The following is an 18,870-nucleotide window of genomic DNA, read 5'->3' on the forward strand; positions in this document are numbered from 1 at the left end:
ATTACAAATACAGTCCACCTGTGTGTTATCTCGTCTCACTATCAATTTGCACCTGTTCTGTGATGGTCTCGGGTTTGTTAAAAGAATATTGGTCAACAAACAGCATCACGAAGAACACACCAGGCAAGTCCGGGACAAAGTTGTGAATCAAACTGATATGGAGAGATGATGTTGTTTGTGATTACATAAACAAACACAATGCAGGCGATCGTCAAACTGTTGTTTCCATGTAAGGACACCAGGGGTCGTAGTTTTTCCATTGCAGCGAGTTATTAATCGCCTGGAACTGTATTCAAAGTACTGACATTAGTCGTACCACACACAGAGAATCAATGGTGTAGTTTGAACAAACTATAGAGGATACGGTGTCACAAAGTAAAAGGCGAAAATGAAGATATTTTCTTTCGTTAAAAAAAACAAACTCAATTTAGTACAGCAGCAATAGATAAGTTGTCAGCAAAAAAAGCAAATCTTTTCATTTGATAAAATCATCACAAGTATTAGTGTAACACTGTAGGGCAACAATCATATTAACAGTAGGTTGAATAAGACATTTTCTTTAAAGGGTAAAAATGCAGACAATTAGCTCTTGTGCAATGAAACAGGCATCAGACATCAGTTCAATGGAAGGTTGAGCCCTTTGCAAGAAAAATAAACAAAAAAACAATCAAATAAAGTTTCATCCTTACATGATAAACGTGTCACATACTAAAACATAGACTTTCACATCCTTCTTAAAGCATTCACATCTCATCTGTAGGATCTACAAAGTGCGGAAAGTGATGGCAAATAAGCAAATAGCAACATGAGGTGAACACAAGAGTTCCAAATGGTGCAAAAAAACAAAAAACAACAACTCTAAAAAGTTCAGTACATAGTGTAATTTTCAATGAAATGACAAAAGTTGCAGTTGTGTGCTCTGGTATACTTCAACTTTCACTTCAAATGTCTTTACAACCGCAAAGTCTTTGTTCCTTTTGCTGCAGTTTGTTTTCTTTGATTAAAAAAATAAAATTAAATTAAAAAAATCCAGACATAGCACAACGAGTGGCTCAGTTGCAGCAGGAGAAGTTGGGCTTTTTCCTGGGAGCGTCCAAATTGGGCAGCGACTGGTAATGACGTGTCTGGTCCAACTTGCCGTGTTTGGTCACCTTCCTGCGTTACAAGACACAAAACTTTATTTTTGGTGGCCAACAAAGAAAGTAAGACAGTAATTCAATTTCTCAAACATGATCTGCCATCAGAATAAAGTGGGGTGGAAAAAAAGAGAAATTTGGGGCATTAGTCAAGTCAAAAACTGATTGTGGTTGAACATTTGAGCAGTGGGAGACAACAAAATGCTTTCCTGGCCAGATGCAGCACAGCTTCCAGGATGTTGGAGCCGTCTTTGGCGCTGGTTTCACAGAACAGCGTGTTGTAAGTCTGTTTCAATAAACACAAGACAATATTGGCATTTTCAGTCGACAGTATGCAACAAAATGGCCGCCCCCTGAGGTATAGATAAAAACTCTTGGGTCGTATCCCCAATGATGAGTGAGGGTTCGCTGTATAATATATTTGTATCTTAATCATAATGTTGCCCTCACCATCGCCAGCTTCTCGCCATAGCTGGTGGGCACACAGTTGGTTGCCCCTTGCCTGAGGTCACACTTATTACCAACCAGCATGATGGGGATGTCCTCCTGAGACATGTCCTGTACACAAACGCGCACAACATCACCACAAATCAAGGCAGAGCTTCGTCACACAACACAACAAAAGATAACACTTACGATATCTGCTGCTTGTGTAAAAAGAGAGAAACAAAACTACCATAAAAATCCAAACATGAGAATGCGAAGTGAGAAAGTCCGACGTTTACCTCAATCACGTCCACCCACTCCCTCACGTTTAAGAAGCTCCTCTCGCACGTCACATCGTACAGCAGCAGCACGCCGTCGGCTCGCCGGAAGTAAGACTTGGCGATGCTGCGGAATCTGGACACACACAACGATGCACTGGTGATAGCATCACACGCGCACACGCATGCACATACTAGAGCGTGCACACCTCTCCTGTCCAGCGGTGTCCCAAATTTGTAACAGAGTCGGCTCTCCGTCGACCATGAACGTCTTCATTTGGAAATCCACGCCTGAAAAAAACAAAACAAAAAACAAAATATATTTATTTATTATATTTATTTATGTCGTAATTCTTCACATGATATCAAATAATACTACTACTACTACTACTAATAATAATAATAATAGTAATGTACTTCTTCATATGATGTAAAAATAATAATGATAATAATAATAATAATAATAATAATAATAATGTTCAAATTTTTCACATGGTATAAAAATAATAATAATAGTTATAATTCTTCACATGATGTAAAAAAATAACAATGATGATAATAATAACCATAACAATAATAATAATAATAATAATGTAATTCTTTACATGATGTAAAAAAATATTATTAATAATAATAATAATAATAATTATTATTATTATTATAAATAATAATGATAATAATAGTAATAATAATAATAATAATAATAATAATAATAATAATAATAATAATAATGTTCAAATTTTTCACATGGTATAAAAATAATAATAATAGTTATAATTCTTCACATGATGTAAAAAAATAACAATGATGATAATAATAATCATAACAATAATAATAATAATAATGTAAATCTTCACATGATGTAAAAAAATATTATTAATAATAATAATAATAATAATAATAATTATTATGTTCTAATTCTTCACATTATGCAATAATAATAATAATAATAATAATAATGTAATTCCTCAAATTATGTAATAATAATAATAATAATAATAATAATAATAATAATAATAACAATAATAATGTAATTCTTCACATGATGTAAAAAAATTAATAATAATAATGTAATTCTTCACATGATGTAAAAAATAAATAATAATGATATGATGAGGATGATAATAATAATAATGTTCTAATCCTTCACATGATGTAAAAAATGAATTAAAAATGAGGATAATAATAATGATAATAATAATAATAATAATAATAATGCAGAATAATCAAAAATAACAAACACAAAACTTGATAACTGACATATGACTTAGCTTCAGTGCTGCTCTCACCAAGAGTTGCATTGGAGTTGACTTTGAACTCGTTCTTGCAGAGGCGCAGCAGGAAACTGGACTTGCCCACCGCGGCGTCTCCGGCCATCACGATCCTGTAAGCCTTCTCGGACGTCATGTAGCCCAGGTCGCCGCTGTCCTTTGTTTCCGTCTGACGTCAACAACGTGCAAACGGCAAACTCTCCTTTATCAATGCTTGAACGCTTCCATACTGTTTGGGTCCATTTTGACGCTTGTCTCACCCGAACACTGATGGCGCTGACGGCTTTTCGGGTGTGCGTGGTGGCGGGGGTGGTCGGGACGGTGGAGGCGGGTTCGGCGGGCTTCCAGTCCAGAACGGAGCTGCTGTCAGAGCCAAACGCTGACTCGCCATCCTGAGTCTCTGCCGACTGTCGTGCCAAATCACACAACACAAGCAAATATCAGCGATGTCTGGGGAGAAGCGTTGTGGTCCTTTAGCTTTGTAAAGCTACATTTTTCTTTTTTGTTTTAACTATAGATTGTAAACAAGAAAACATATCAGTCAAATCAATGGAAATAGTTGATGACCTGTATTTGCATACAAAAATTGGAGATTCTACATTTGAACACTAGAGGGCAGCAAAATAATTTTTGTGGCTTGTGATCAACTTGTCTGACGTCAACAGTCGACTCGGGACGACAGCACAGGTGCTGCTTATAATGAGATGATGTAATCATTGTCAAAATGCGGAACTTTTATTTCAGCGTGTATTTCTGCTGCACTAAATATTGTGACAACCTATAAGTTAGGTGTCCAACTTTACTTTTTGTATTGATAGACTGTATGATATTTATTGTTCTTCCTGTGGAAAGTTAGCATTTTTATGACTGGAAATACTTCTATTGTTTGTTTGTTTTCATTTACAAGTTGAAGTATGTTAAGTTATTCCGGTGTCTTTTCTTCTTCTTCTTCTTCTTCTTTTTTTTTTTTATGGTGGGGCAACATGGCTGCGTATTGGACCAACATAGAATATGCAGACTTTACATTTATATAAATGTTATGTTCAGTTTAGTGCTAGCACGTTTATTTTTGTATTACCACTGTAATGTAGTGGTTTAGTAACACCTAAAAAAAAAAATCACTAAACTTTAGGCAGAAGGTTTATTATTAAAAAGTACCTTTAATATTATTCTAATTCACTGTAACATTATGCAGTTTTTACATTAACACTACACTGAAATATGGACTTATAATAATAAAAGTAATAATGATTCAAGATAATTCCGTTTAGATGCAATGTACAAGTCTTAAACATTAAGGGTTTAAAGCGTAATGAAGGTTGGACCTACATACATATTTTAAAACAAATTATTGTGAAAGATTAAATGCAAACGTAACATTTTTTAAAAGCTAGATTGAAGTGGTAAAAATGTTAAACAAATAAAAATATGACTGCATATTTTAGTAATTGATACATGAGTTTCATAATAATTCATAAAATTCAGTTAAAATTAAAAAGACATATTTAATATTGATTTGTGTCGAGGTAATTTTTCTGCCACTAGATGGCATAATTGCATTTGTAAGATGATGGGTTCAGCTCAGTGCATTTTTTTTTCATATTTAGTTATCTAACATGAACTAACTTGTGGAATTCTGCACATTTTTCAAATAAAATAAAATACAACTTGACAACAGTGTCCACAAATATATGCATCATTATTAAATTTGTTACTGCTAAATTTTGACATGGACGTGTCTGCTGCGTTGCGACTAGAATTCCCCCAGTACAGGATTTCCAAGTAAGGGGTGGTCATTAATCGCGCATTAAAAAAATAAATAAAAATAAAATTGTGTAATTAAAGGAACTTTAAAGGAACTCAAAATTAACACACTAATTTTGACTCCCCTCGTTCCTACACAACACAAACGATAGCAAATAGATGAATGGAATTCGAGCACATAGGCAACAACCGAACATTTCAAGAATTAATTCCTCACCTCAGCGTAGGACGTCTCCTCAATGAAGCTTGTGGTGACAAACTCCTCCCCTTTCTTGGCCACCCTCTCCTCCTCCTCCTCCTCCTCCTCCTCCTCCTCTTCCAGGCCTTTGACCTCCTGCTCCGAGTCGTATCCGCCGTGCGAGCCTCGCAGCGTGGACAGGCCGCTGTCCATGTAGATCTCGGGCAGGCTGTCCTCCTCGCACTCGCTGCTGTCGCGCCGTTTCAGGCCCGGGTCGCACAGCGCCAGGGCCAGCGAGTCGCTGCTGGGTCGCCGGCCGTAAACGGGGAAGTCGTCAGGGCGCTGGCAGAACCTGAAAAGAGGAACCCGAAAAAAAACATAAAATAATAGAAGGGTGATTTTATGTTGAGTGGCCGGAGGGCTCTTTTGAAAGCTGGTTCAGCAGGTTTGAACGCTTAAGTACACAAAAACCTTTACTAAGAAACTGCTTCAAGAATACACATAATTAATTAAAGGTGTAACAGGACCTCGCTTCTTTTGCATAATATTCAAAGTGGAAAAGCGGGATTAGGATGACATTCATTGAAAGAAATTGAATTTCACCTGTCCAGAGCGTACGGCGACGGGTAGGCGATGCTTTTACTTCTGAGTCTGTCCTTTGTGGTGCTTGATGACCCGCTGTTACTTGACTGTAACACATACACAGCACAATTAAATAAAATCAACTAAAATAATATGTCAAGGGCCACATTTCACCCCACCCAAAAAAATTAAACAAATTACAAAAAACGAATCGATTTTTGTTTTTACAAATCACCGAAAATGTGCCAAACCAAAAGAATAGAGAGGTGAGTGTCAACTATGTTATCACATACACTAAATTAATTAACAATTTGTTTAATAGGACATCTGGAAAAAATTATAAAAATGAATAAAGACTATTTCCCCAGCCGTCTTCCCTACCTTGTTGGTCCTCTCCAAAGCAGCTCTCAGGCCGTCGTTGCTGTCGTGGAGCTTCCTGTTGGCTTCCCTTTTCACACACAGAAAAATTATGATTATTTTATGATATTTTGACAATATTACATCTCGAATATTGAAATCAAAGTAAAATGTGGCTCGTTATGTTTGTGCATGACGTACTGTAGGATCTCAATCTGGCTCTCCAGGATGTCTCGCTCCTCTGAAAACTGTTTCATTAGCTCCTCGTCTCTGTAAATGACATCAGTTAAATAATACATAAATAAATACAGGTAGTAATAATTGTTACTATTATGACTATAATCTATATTTAACCCTTTTTAAAAGTATTTTAAAAAATGTTTCATTTGATTACAATTGTTCCTAAGTGATTTAACTGTTCTACTGTTTCTGAACAAAAACTTTTAAAGTTTTAAATATGGATATGTATTAGATGTGATGATCGTGATTGTGTGTACCTAATGAGCACGAGTCACATGATGTGACATTGAGGTCATCCGCTACTCTGCTAAGCAGCTGTGTGTATCATTTATGATCAGAAAAACAAGACCAAGAAGAAGCGCTATTCCGCCTGTGCTGTTTGTGTTGCTAGGCAACCACACACTGCGTGTCTGTCCTCGCTCCAGGATATCCTGTTTCAGCCGGTGACAAAAAGAAAACTCCCCCCCCATTCCCTGGGAGGCAAGACTCACGGGGGGCTTTTTTTTTTTGTCCGTCTCGGACTCAATTGACTGAATGACTGGACAGATTCAGGAGGTTGAGGTAACCTCCACCAAAGTCAAAACATGTCTGCCTGACTGGTTTGATTAAAAAAAATCATGACATGCCACATAGTTGGGTTTTCATTTCAGTCCTTTATAGGCGGCAAAATGCCACACACAAAGAGCTTTTTTCCCCCCACCACAGCTCCATCTGCTGAATATGGTGAGTAACATGATGATCAAGAATAGCAACCTATAGTAATAGCTTGGCCCCAATGCGAGTGGACTGTAACAGTCAAAAGAGAAAAGAAATACATCCTATATCTGCATCATTACATACCATTTTTAGCATTACTGTGTTTTAAAGTGTGTCTTTATTACCTTCTGTTTTGCAGTTTATAATATTGGTGGACGAGCTCGGATATGTTATGTTAGTGTAACTTATCTTATCTTATCTTTAGAAAATGAGAAAGCAGGATGGAGACGGATTTCTTCTGTAACAACGCTGTTTACTAGTCACACATGTAGCGACCGTCACCACACTTCCTGAACACTCGTCAGCTGACCAACCCTAACCAATCAGGAGCCAGCTAACTTAAGTAAATCCAAGTAAATGAAAATAGCAGATTCACCACATCAATTTAGCTATTGGTATCTAAAAAAAATACCAAAATATATAAATGTGTAAATAATAGTTCTAGAAACATAAATGTATAAGTAAATATATATTTTAACAAATTAACTTAAATCTTACTCCTGTCTGAATCTTACATTAGCGCTAGTACATGAGCTACAGTTATTTTTGATGACATCTTACTTGGTACTTTATTGACCAGCCAGGTCACAAGTTACAGTTGTGCTAGCATCTTTGCTAGAGTTACTGCACAGAGAGTCGACTTCCAAAGCTTATGACTTCGTATTTGTCTACAATGTATGTGGATCAACCAGGATACATGCGATAGCGCTAGCATCTGTGCTAATGTTAATTCAAATGTGGCATCTCTAACTTCTGTCTCGAACTTTGTTATTTTCTGTAGTGCTTGTTGTAAAGCACATTGAGTTGCCTTGTGTATGAAATGTGCTATACAAATAAACTTGCCTTGCCTAATATTGTTGGCTCAACCAGGTCACGTGTTGTGTTAGCGTTAGCTTCTTTGCTAACAGATGTGACTTATATAGCTTTGAGACTGTGTCACATTGTGAACCGGGCGAAAATTGTGGTGGAACAGTCAGGACATGTTATGTCACTTTCTTATATTCTTATATTATAACATTGCTGTCCATATCAAATGTTTCTTACTATTTTCAATACAGGCAACAAAGTCAGGATAATAAAGTAAAGACCTTTCAGAGTTGATGCTGTGGTCGGTGAGCTCGGTCTTGAGTGAGTCCATGTCGCTCTGCAGGCACGCCACTTTAGTCTGGGACTTGAGCAGCTCCTGTTTAAACCGCTGATTTTCCTACAAAGAGTGACATGAATGTAATTGCACTGAACGCAACAGCAATTACGTCAAGAACAGGCCAGAAAAAAAACCAAAACAAGTTTGCTTGCAGTAGTCTTACCAGTGTGAGCTCATTGATCTTCTTCTTCAGGGCCGGACTCTCATCGTTGACTGTGATGTTCTTGTACTTCTCCTCGATCTGTGTGCCACAATTAAAACTCAAATCATCACTAAACTAACATGCTAAGAGAAACACTTGATTTATGTCTATGTATAATTTCAAAGATTTTCCTGCAAAATTACAACTTTTTTTCTTGTAATTCTATGACATTGTGCTTTAGCTGCTCTGATAGAAGCTAGTGTTTACTTTTTTCCCCCTTCAATATAGCTGACACATGAAAACACCCATTTGTCCCATTTCTATGTGCTTATCTTGACTGTAATAACATAATGTTTAAAAAAAATATCAGCTATGCTTTATACAGACATTAAGTCAAAGAAAAGTATTTTGAGGAGCTATTCTAATTTCAAAAAGGTGTTGATATTGTGGTTATTTTAAGGAAAATAGAATGAATGTGGTCACCATTTGCATCCTCTGGATCTTACACTGGAGCTCACACACTTCTGTCTCACAAGTTCTTCGCAACTCATCAAGTTCCGCCTCCCCTCGCTTCTTCTCCTATACACGCAAAAACAACAAGAACACAAACATCGATCATTCACACTTTTTTCAAACGATTATAATTAAGCAGCATCCAGTGTAGTTGTGTGGACGTTCTTGTGACACGTTCACCTGCTACTGCATTAGAAGGACTGATAAGCCACGTCCAAAATAAGGGGCCTCCAATTTGGCGTGTCACAAAGCAAACAGCAGATACTGAGTCAGCTGAGTCCGTGTGGTACGCTTACATAAGTCTGTATGTACACACACTGATAACGATCACACTTTATGGCACTGCTTTTCAGTAAACACACGTTATGTGCGCTACTTCTGTGAAGCAGCCAAATGCCATTAGAGTGGAGCCATCACGAAAAAAAAATTACAGTTGGTGACTAAGTTAGAGTTAGTGAATGAATCACTTCTAACTTCTGGTTAATATTGTGTTAGCTATTTTTATCCACATCAGGGGGCGGCCATTTTGCCACTTGCTGTCGACTGAAGATGACATCAATGTTGCTCAGGTCTCAGGTAACGACCAATCACAGCTCAGCTTCAGAAACAGGTGAGCCGTGATTGGTTGTTGTTGCCTGATCCCTGAGCAACTGTGATGTCATCTTCAGTCAACAGCAATTGGCAAAATGGCCGCCCCCTGAGATGGACAAAACCGTCTGGATTTTGCTTCATAACTCACATTCCACAAATGTAATATTCATCAGAATGTCATGTGTAGTTTATAGTGAGGTCACATATAACATATTATTGTCAAGAAATGTTTAAGGTTGACTTCCACTTTAAAGTGACATTTTAATATTATAGACTGGCATATAGTGTAAAATCTTGGGCGATCTTTTCTGATTACACTATATTGTTAAATTATTGTTAAATGAATAGTTCCCTGACAGTGTCAATCAAAAGTTGTGATGTCATCATATGATGGTGCTTGTGTCCCACCTGCTCACGCGCTTTTCTCTCAGTGGTGTGAATGCGTTGGTCCATCTCCTCCTCCATCTCACTCAGCTGCATGGACGCTTGATCCTGCGCTCTTTTACACAACATTGTGTTACTTCAAACATACCACAAGTGTGCGTGCGCGCGCGTGTTTGTGCATCATTTACCGCCTGATGGCCAGCGCCAGGTTCTCCATCTCGGCATTCTGCTGTTTGATCTCTTTGGTGAAGCCAAGCAGAACTTTCTCCAGCTGAGGGAGGAGCCTGGGCTCGTTTACGCTGACGTTGTGGTACAATGTTGCCACTAACTCTTGTCTGCAACAAGGAAAATTTACACTTTGTTACCATTGATGGGTCATTGCCTCACTTGGCCCCAAGGAAATGCGGATGAATTCAAAATCTAGTTCTCATTTGGCACATCTGGATCATTTAATGCAGGGGCTTCCAAACTTTTTCCTCCAGGGGCCGCCTACAGAATATTGAAGGATTCAAGGGCCACAATGACATTATTTGACTTTATTAAAGACACTAAAAACAATACATCAACCAATTCAGTAGTACAGGTATTTTGAGAAAAGCGTCACACTTTTTTTTTTTTTTAGGTGATAAAGTGTTATGTTCTGGGATTTGGATCCCAAAAACATAGACACAAATAAGACTTTAACTATTTATTCACATTGAGAGGTGTGGAACAAACTTGACTAGACAAGAAACAACGAGAGTTGCACAGAGGAACAGAGGTAATAATCTGACAAAAACACACACTTCTCAAACAGGCTTATATAGACAGCGAATCGATCTGATTGGTTTGTGGCTAGACATGTGGGTAACAGGACTGACATGGAATTATCTTATTGGCTGTCGACCATATCAAGTGATTAAAGATTCTTGACATCACATAGCTCCTGACATCACATAGTGTCTTACCAGTTGAAACTAGATGCTGGTTACATCCGTTCAAAACAGACACTTGACTACACGGTCATGACCCAAACATAACCCTGTCATGCCCTTGCATGACCCAAATTTAATATTATTAGTATTTTTTAAATTATCAACAGGGGGCAGTGGTAGTTGTCAGGTTGTGTCACAACTATGGGGTATATGGGTGTCGCAACCCCCCAGTATTTTAAAAACCACACCCAATAGCATTGGGGGCGAGTGAAATGTTATTTTTTTTGTATGTTGTGGGCCGCTAAAAAAACAGATCAGCAGACCACAAATGGCCCCTGGACCTTACATTGGACACCCTAGTTTCATGTGTTCTTCTGATTACATGAATATATTACTATACAGTGGACCCCCACTATTCTACGTTGGACAGGGACCAGGTTGACCAAATGAATCCGCATATAATTAACATCCATTACAAAGTTGAAAGAAATAGTGTAACACGTCACGGAGTGTGATGAAAGTGTAGCGTAGTGTTATGTAACGCTTGTGTGTTGACTGACTGGGCGGGCTGAGTACACAGACATGGCCGCCGTCTGTCAACAGCTTGCGGCACTCGCTCGTTTAGCATGACCAAAAACACACACAAACATATATAAGCCAAAGTCGATGCGATTAGTGTCATTCTGGAGGAAGCCCCGAGGAAACGTTCAGGCTCATTTCAAGTCTCCCTATGTCGCGACATTTATTTATCTTTTTTTTTTTACCTCATAGACACACAAACTTGCCTTTGATGCACTCAAAACACACTTTGTCGCAATGTCCTCCATCAGCTGACCAGGAATAAAGAGAGAGTCTTTAGTGCTTGTGCATCACACACACCACCGCTGTGACAATCAATGTCCTCCAAAAGCGCGGCGCCTCCTGGGGCTCGCGCGCGGACGCACACGCCTGAAGCGGGACTTATTATCAGCCCTGCCGACGGCCTCCTTTACTTGAGTTCACTAAAACAACAATCTTTGCTCAAAATTGTCACAAGTGTCCGTTACACCAGCTGCACCACAACTTGGACCTGGTTTCACCTGGTCTAAACTGTAGTATGCAGTGGTGTGTAACAAAAAATGCTCTCGGTCCTTCAGAATGCTCAGCAAGGTGCAATCTGCCAAATTCCCAAACACAGTATACTAGACCTGCCCCTTGCCATGAAAATGAAGACAGTGAGTTAAGAACGCCTGGAACATATCTAATCAGATTGTTGTCATTGGACAGTTTAGCATTTTTGTTCTGTTCAAAGTGATGGCAAAACTGTATGAACATTTTGATTGTATAAAAGTTTAGCTAAAGCTAGCTAGCACTAATTAATAAAATGCAATATTTATATTTCTAAATATGACCAATTTAATAAAAGAGGGAAATTATTTTGTGTACTTCCCCTTGCGTAATCCCCCAAAACTTGTTTCGATAGTTTGACAGAACAAGAAAAAAATAACATTCCAGTGTTGGCTCAAACTAAAAAAAAAAAAAGAAAGAAAGAAAAAAAGAATGGAAAAAAAATCCCATAGCATTGTGTTGTAAATGGACAAGCGAGAAATGCTAATTTGGCTAGCAATAATAATTAAAGGGATACTTCACTTATTTAGCCCATTATAGTAATAAAAAGTTAATATTTGGTCTATAATTAATTTGATACTTTTATTATTTTTCACGTGCAATTAGTACCTTTAAAAACACATTTTGCAACTTGCTGTCGACTGAAAATGACATCACAAGGGCTCAAGTGACCAATCACAGCTCACTTGTTTTCAGGTTTAGTCATGTGACATTCACAAGCTGAGCTGTGATTGGTTACCTGAGCCCTTGTGATGTCATTTTCAGTCGACAGCAAGTTGCAAAATGTGTTTTTAAAGGTACTAATTGAACATGAAAAATAATGAAAAGATCAAATTTATTATAGGCAAAATATTAATGTTTGACTGCCAAAAATGGCTAAATAAGGGGAAAAATGTGTTTTCAGCCACAAATCATTCTCACAACTGACATCATTTAATGCTCTTAAATAAGGCCGTGGATGGAGAATATCTTGCTTCTCCAAAACTGTTGACACGGATGTCTTGTAGGCCTACATGGATTTTAAAACGTTGTCATTCCAGGAAGAAACTATTGCCTGTTTTGACGAGGGGTGTGAATTGCCTAGTACCTGACGATTCGATTCGTATCACGATTCACAGGTCACGATTCCATTCGATACCGATTAATCCCGATGCAAATTTGTAAGTCGATTGTTGCGATTGTAAGATTTGTATGAAAATGTATTATTTATTTATCTGAAATTTCAGTCTTATAGAGGTTGTAATCTGTTTCATGTTTGAACAGCATTAAAATAAAAATATTAAGGCTTAATGTTCCGTTCATATAACATTCTTCCATGCTTAAGGTGTGAATCCTAACCCGAAGTCAGACGTTTTGTTGAATATTTTTCCATTAAAAATGGAAGTTTAAAAATCGATTCAGCCGCCTATTGAATCGATTCGAGAATTGCGCGATGTAGTATCACGATATATTGCCGAATTGATTTTTTTTTTAAACACTCCTAATTTTGACTAATTATCCATCCATCCATCCATCCATTTTCTTGACCGCTTATTCCTCACAAGGGTCGCGGGGGCTGCTGGCGCCTATCTCAGCTGGCTCTGGGCAGTAGGCGGGGGACACCCTGGACTGGTTGCCAGCCAATCGTAGGGCACACAGAGAGGAACAACCATCCGTACTCACAAGCACACCTCGGGACAATTCGGAGCACCCAATTAACCTGCCATGCATGTCTTTGGAATGTGGGAGGAGACCGGAGTACCCGGACAAGACCCACGCGGGCACGGGGAGAACATGCAAACTCCACCCAGGAAGGCCGGAGCCTGGACTTGAACCCGAGTCATCAGTACTGTGAGGCGGTCGTGCTAACCACTCCAACACCGTGCTGCCTTTGACTAATTAAAGATTCATATTTTTTTGTTACAATTATGAAGTAGGCTAAACGTTAAAAGTCACAAGATTAACAACAAATCACAAATTATTTGTACTTAATTACTTCCCAGTTCCCACCATTGAATTAACAGTCAAATATTATTATTTTGTCGTGATGAATTGAAGTCATTCAGGGTCTTGACATTTTTTTTTTTTTTTTTTTTAAACTTCGACTCAAGTTGAATGCAGTATACAGGCTTAAATGTGTGAGTAAGATGCCGATGTCTGTTATACTGACTTGGGTATGAACTTGGTCTGCTCGCCCAGCCGGGCGGCGAAGTCCTCCCAGGCGACGGCGCTCGGCTCCTCGTGGTCGTCCTCCTCTCGGGGCTCCTGCTCCACGTCCATGCGGTGTCGCTCGTGGAAGCCGCTGATGAACTCCGGCAGCGTGATGGTGCCGTCCTTGTCCACGTCCAAGCGGTTGAAGAGGCGCTCGGCCTCGCTGGGGCTGACTTTCAGCTCGGTGCAGATGGTGAAGAACTCGTCGCGCTCGATGCAGCCCGACTGGTCCGTGTCGTAGGCGTGGAAGAGCGCGCGCAGTCGCTCCCGTTCCTCGGCGCTCATCACCTTGGGACGCGGCACGCTGGGGCGCAAGAAAAAGCGGAGGGAAGAGAAAAACAAAACAAAAAAAAACAAAAACGTTAATCCCAACTCGGGTTTCGTCAAAAACACCCCAGAGCAGTGTGCGCTTTCACGCTCAGGTAAGCCGCCGGCAACTATCACAAGGCACCTGTGTGTGTGCGCGAGGCGTGTTCACACGCCTCCGGGTTTATCCCTCCCTCCTGAGGATTAAAATAAGTCAATAAATTAAGTCAAGTTTCTTCTTTTTTTATGGGGGGGATGCAAAATAAATGAAAAACTATAGGGGAAAAAACAGCAACAAAGTTTAAAGGAGTATTTTATTAACTCATTCTCTCCCAGGACATTTTTGCTGTTTTACTGGATTTTGACTGATTTTGCAAGGCCCACAGAATATTGTGTCCTATTGTTATAAAAACATGGAATCTACCAAAAGAAAGATTAGAGCCTCTTCTTTCATCAAGAAAAAAAAAAAAGTATATTTCTATCTGTTTCCATTTTGCATCAATTATATGGCTAAGTTTCATCATTACAAAAATGTGTTTAAAATAGTGGGGGAAAGATCATTTTTAATCTTATACTCTGATGCCATCTGCTGGCCGTTTTTGTAACAACTACCATTGCTTTAAACATTCTCTTCAGTTCAGAGGCTGCATCAAAGCCAAAACGTATAAATATGTCTTTGGGAGCATGGTTTGGTAATATTTAAAAAAGAAAAGAAAAAAATAACGTATTTATACGTTTTTGGGAGTAAATGAGTTAGAGTAGAAGTCCAGTAAAAAAAAAAAAAAAAAGGTCTTTTCACTATACGCTAGGGGTGTGAATTGCCTAGTACCTGACGATTCGATTCGTATCACGATTCACAGGTCACGATTCGATTCGATACCGATTAATCCCGATACGAATTTATAAGTCGATTGTTGCGATTTTTTTTCATTCAAATTTAGAAAATACTAATCAGTAAGCTTGTAGAGTGTAAGATTTATATGAAAATGTATTATTTATTTATCTGAAATTTCAGTCTTATAGAGGTTGTAATCTGTTTCATGTCTCAACAGCATTAAAATAAAATATTAAGGCTTAATGTTCCGTTCATATAACATTCTTCCATGCTCAAGGTGTGAATCGTAAAAAAAAAAAAAAAAAAAAAAAATCGATTCTGCCGATTATTGAATCGATTCGAGAATCGCGCGATGTAGTATCGCGATATATCGCCGAATCGATTTTTTTTAACACCCCTACTATACGCTATTCTGATCAATACTGCGTTTGTAGAATGAGAATGAATCAGATGAATCAGATGAATCCACCTGTTTTCATGCACCAAAGGGCGTAGCCATTTGGACATTTGACTGCCACCTGCTGTCGACAGAATGTGACGTCAGGAGCAGGAGCCCTCAACTCATTTTGGCGAACGTCACGTGACCAAACCCAGAAAACAAGGTGGGTTCTGCTGGGGCATGTCAGATGTTCCATGGTATCTGCTGGAGCCAGCCACTCCTTTTGGGGTTACTGCTGTTATGTATCCATCCATTTTCTTGACCGCTTATTCCTCACAAGGGTCGCGGGGGGTGCTGGCGCCTATCTCAGCTGGCTTTGGGCAGTAAGCGGGGTACAGCCTGGACTGGTTGCCAGCCAATCGCAGTGCTGTTAGGTATTTTCAATAAAAATGTTGTACATTTTCAAGGAAAAGTAGCATTGTTTTGACAAAAAAGTTGAATGTTTAAAAGAAGAATTTTTGATATTTAAAATGATCAGTTTCTTTATTGAGTAACACATGCAAAATGTTTGACAATTACCAGGGATTCCATCTCATCATAGTTCTAAGCTGTTACTATACTATTGATTGGCGGTGCCATATATTCATTCATTCACATTCATTCATTCATTCATTCATTCATTCATTCATTCATTCGGGATCCTGGTCAAAGTAAGCCATTTTAAACTAAAAAGTAAAACTTTTTGATGGTTTACAAGTGTCACGCTGTCTGCCGCTATACTTTCCAGTTCAATAGATTAATTTTGGATTTTTCATCTTTTCGACTAGGATGTTTTTGAAACGAGGTGGCGTTGGAGATGTGAGGATTCTAACTTGAAAGTAATGCGCCATATATTGCCTGCAAAACGTTTAAAGAAGAAATTCAGCTACTTCAGCATCAGACTGGCACGCAAACAAATCAATAACAAAAGAACGGAATTATATTTATAACAAGGAATGGGAGAAGAGTGTTATTCATACACTGTATTGCAAGGAAGAAAATCATCTCTGCTTTGTGAAAAAGTCTTAAGTCATTTTTTCCCCCCATTTTTTTATTTTTATGTTTTTGGGATGAAACTGAATGCAGACATCCCCAAAACCTAAATAAATAAATAAATAAATACATAAAATGAGGGAAAAAAATTGACATTTGTGTTTTTATTTTTATTTTTATTTTTGGGATGAAACTGAATGCAGACATCCCAAAAACCTAAAAATAAATAAATAAATAAATAAATAAATAAATAAATAAATAAATAGAATAAAATAAGAAATGTATTTATTTATTTACTTGTTTGCTTTTGGGATGAAACTGAATGCAGACATCCCAAAAACCTAGTCAAATAAAATAAAATAAAATAAAATAAAATAAAATAAGAAAAAATGGACGTAAGTGTTTTGTGAAAAACACTTAAGTAATTTTTTTCCCAATTTATATATACATATATATATATATATGCATTGGGATGAAACTGAATACAGACATCCCAAAAACCTAAAAATAAAATAAAATAAAATAAGAATAAAAAAAGGACATAATTGCCTCAAAAGCACATTTCCCACTTTGCACATTATACCTTGCATAATGCTTGTAGGCGGCCATTTCGTTGCAAAGCAAAATTCATGAGGCACAATCATTTTTTGTCGTCAAACCACAGTTACAGTATATTATATTTCAAATATTGTGTTCTCTGACCTGGCTTTGACGGTTTCCTTGAGACAAACGTTCCCCGCGCCATCTTCCTGATCTCCGTATGTTCTGCTGCCACCGCCGACATCCGTTAAAGTGGAAGAGTCGTCGTCTTCCCTCGTCAGTTTTTCACAATCCTCTTCACTTTGGCTTTGGAAAAGCGAGCTCCGTCGACGTTCCGATAACGCTCTTGCTGACGCCGTTGCCATCTTTATGCCTTTTTTTTTTTTTTAAACTTAAAACAATCCTGCAAGTCTTGGAGTCTCCATGCGTCTCCTTTGAAATATCCCAAACAAGGCAAATAAAGATGATGCAGTGACTTTTTATATGAGCCCTCCCACTCGTCCGCTTTTCCTTAACTCATCACATGTGGACACCCCTGATGGGAAGACTTTCGCTAATTTCCATGAAGAAGAAAGTTGAAGAAAGCTCACAGGCAAACCAGTGTGAAAGTCACGGCTCATCATGGCTTCTTCTCATAGCCTACGCATTTCTTCCCTTCTTCCATTGCTAGCTTCCACGGACATCTTGTTTAGTACACGCAGTAACCACTAATGCACTTCATTTTAAATGAGAAATTGCTTATATTTAACTTATGATGTCATCACAGAAGGCTAGATGCAATTCATGGGGCACAATTCACGTTTGCTTCAAAATTGCTAAACTGTTCATGACTACATTCTTTTCCACATCTGATTTTTGCTGCTGATTATGATAACGCCAGAAAAGTTTCCCTGCAGGAGGTCACACGGAGGGGTGTGCTGCCGGTTATGTGTGGTCTCAAGGGTTATCTGACGACATGTTGTTTGTCCAGGGAGGTGCGCTTGTTCGCCACTACGCTGGATGTGCTTACGCCATGAGAACATGACATGTGGCTGTGTGATATAACCTCCAATGCTCACCCATATAAATGTTTCAAAGATTGATGGCGGAAGGCAGTCTTAATCCGTGTGGTGGTCTGAGTTGATATTCATGGAGCACAATGCAATCACAGCTGTTAAATGCCTGATTTAAAAGAAAAATCTTTCTATGTTCTCTTAAAACTTGAAAAATTCATCAGGTTCCAACAAAAAACTGAAAAAAAAAGAAAAAAAAAAAGAATTTTGTTGCTAGGCAGAATCCAAGGAGCATATGCTCATCTACTACTGCATACTTATGTGTTTTGTTCTGGAGTTGGATCCCAAAAACGCAGACACAAATACTATTTTAACTCTTTATTCGCATAACATCGAGAGTAGAACAAATTTACTGGACGAGAAACAACGAGAATGTATCGAGCATCACGAGACGCGAAGCTAACTCGGGCTGTGGAGGTGCACAGAGGAACAGAGGTAATAATCCGACAAAAACACACCCTTCTCAGAAAGGCTTATATAGACTGCGAATCGATCAGATTGGCTGTGGCTAGACATGTGGGTAACAGGACTGATATGGAATTATCTGATTGACCAGATAAAAAGATTAAAGATTCCTGACATCACATATAGTCTTACCAGTTGAAACTAGATGCTGGTTACATCAGTTCAAAACAGACATTGGACCTCACGGGCATGACCCAAACATAGCCCTTGTATGACCCTAGTCATGACAGTAAACAACCCTTACATTACCCTAGTCATAACAGTAAGAATAACCCTTACATGACCCTA

The 18,870-nt window shown here is 38.4% G+C and overlaps 1 protein-coding gene across 1 annotated transcript; it reads right to left on the reverse strand.

Annotated features, from left to right (window-relative positions):
- Nucleotides 1-251: 251 nt before the first annotated feature.
- Nucleotides 252-17,430, reverse strand: rasef (RAS and EF-hand domain containing). The gene is made up of 17 exons (XM_077522152.1): nt 17,228-17,430; nt 13,933-14,277; nt 9,951-10,097; nt 9,787-9,877; nt 8,758-8,853; nt 8,296-8,373; nt 8,077-8,192; nt 6,194-6,262; nt 6,017-6,083; nt 5,657-5,742; nt 5,093-5,405; nt 3,372-3,518; nt 3,130-3,280; nt 2,050-2,131; nt 1,862-1,976; nt 1,587-1,694; nt 252-1,422 (listed from the first exon to the last, which is right to left on the reverse strand). The coding sequence occupies exons 1-17, from the start codon at nt 17,428-17,430 to the stop codon at nt 1,291-1,293; spliced, it is 2,346 nt and encodes a 781-aa protein (XP_077378278.1). The 3' UTR covers nt 252-1,290.
- Nucleotides 17,431-18,870: the final 1,440 nt, after the last annotated feature.

Source organism: Festucalex cinctus, chromosome 5 (genome assembly GCF_051991245.1).
Source record: "Festucalex cinctus isolate MCC-2025b chromosome 5, RoL_Fcin_1.0, whole genome shotgun sequence".
Classification (NCBI taxonomy): domain Eukaryota; kingdom Metazoa; phylum Chordata; class Actinopteri; order Syngnathiformes; family Syngnathidae; genus Festucalex; species Festucalex cinctus.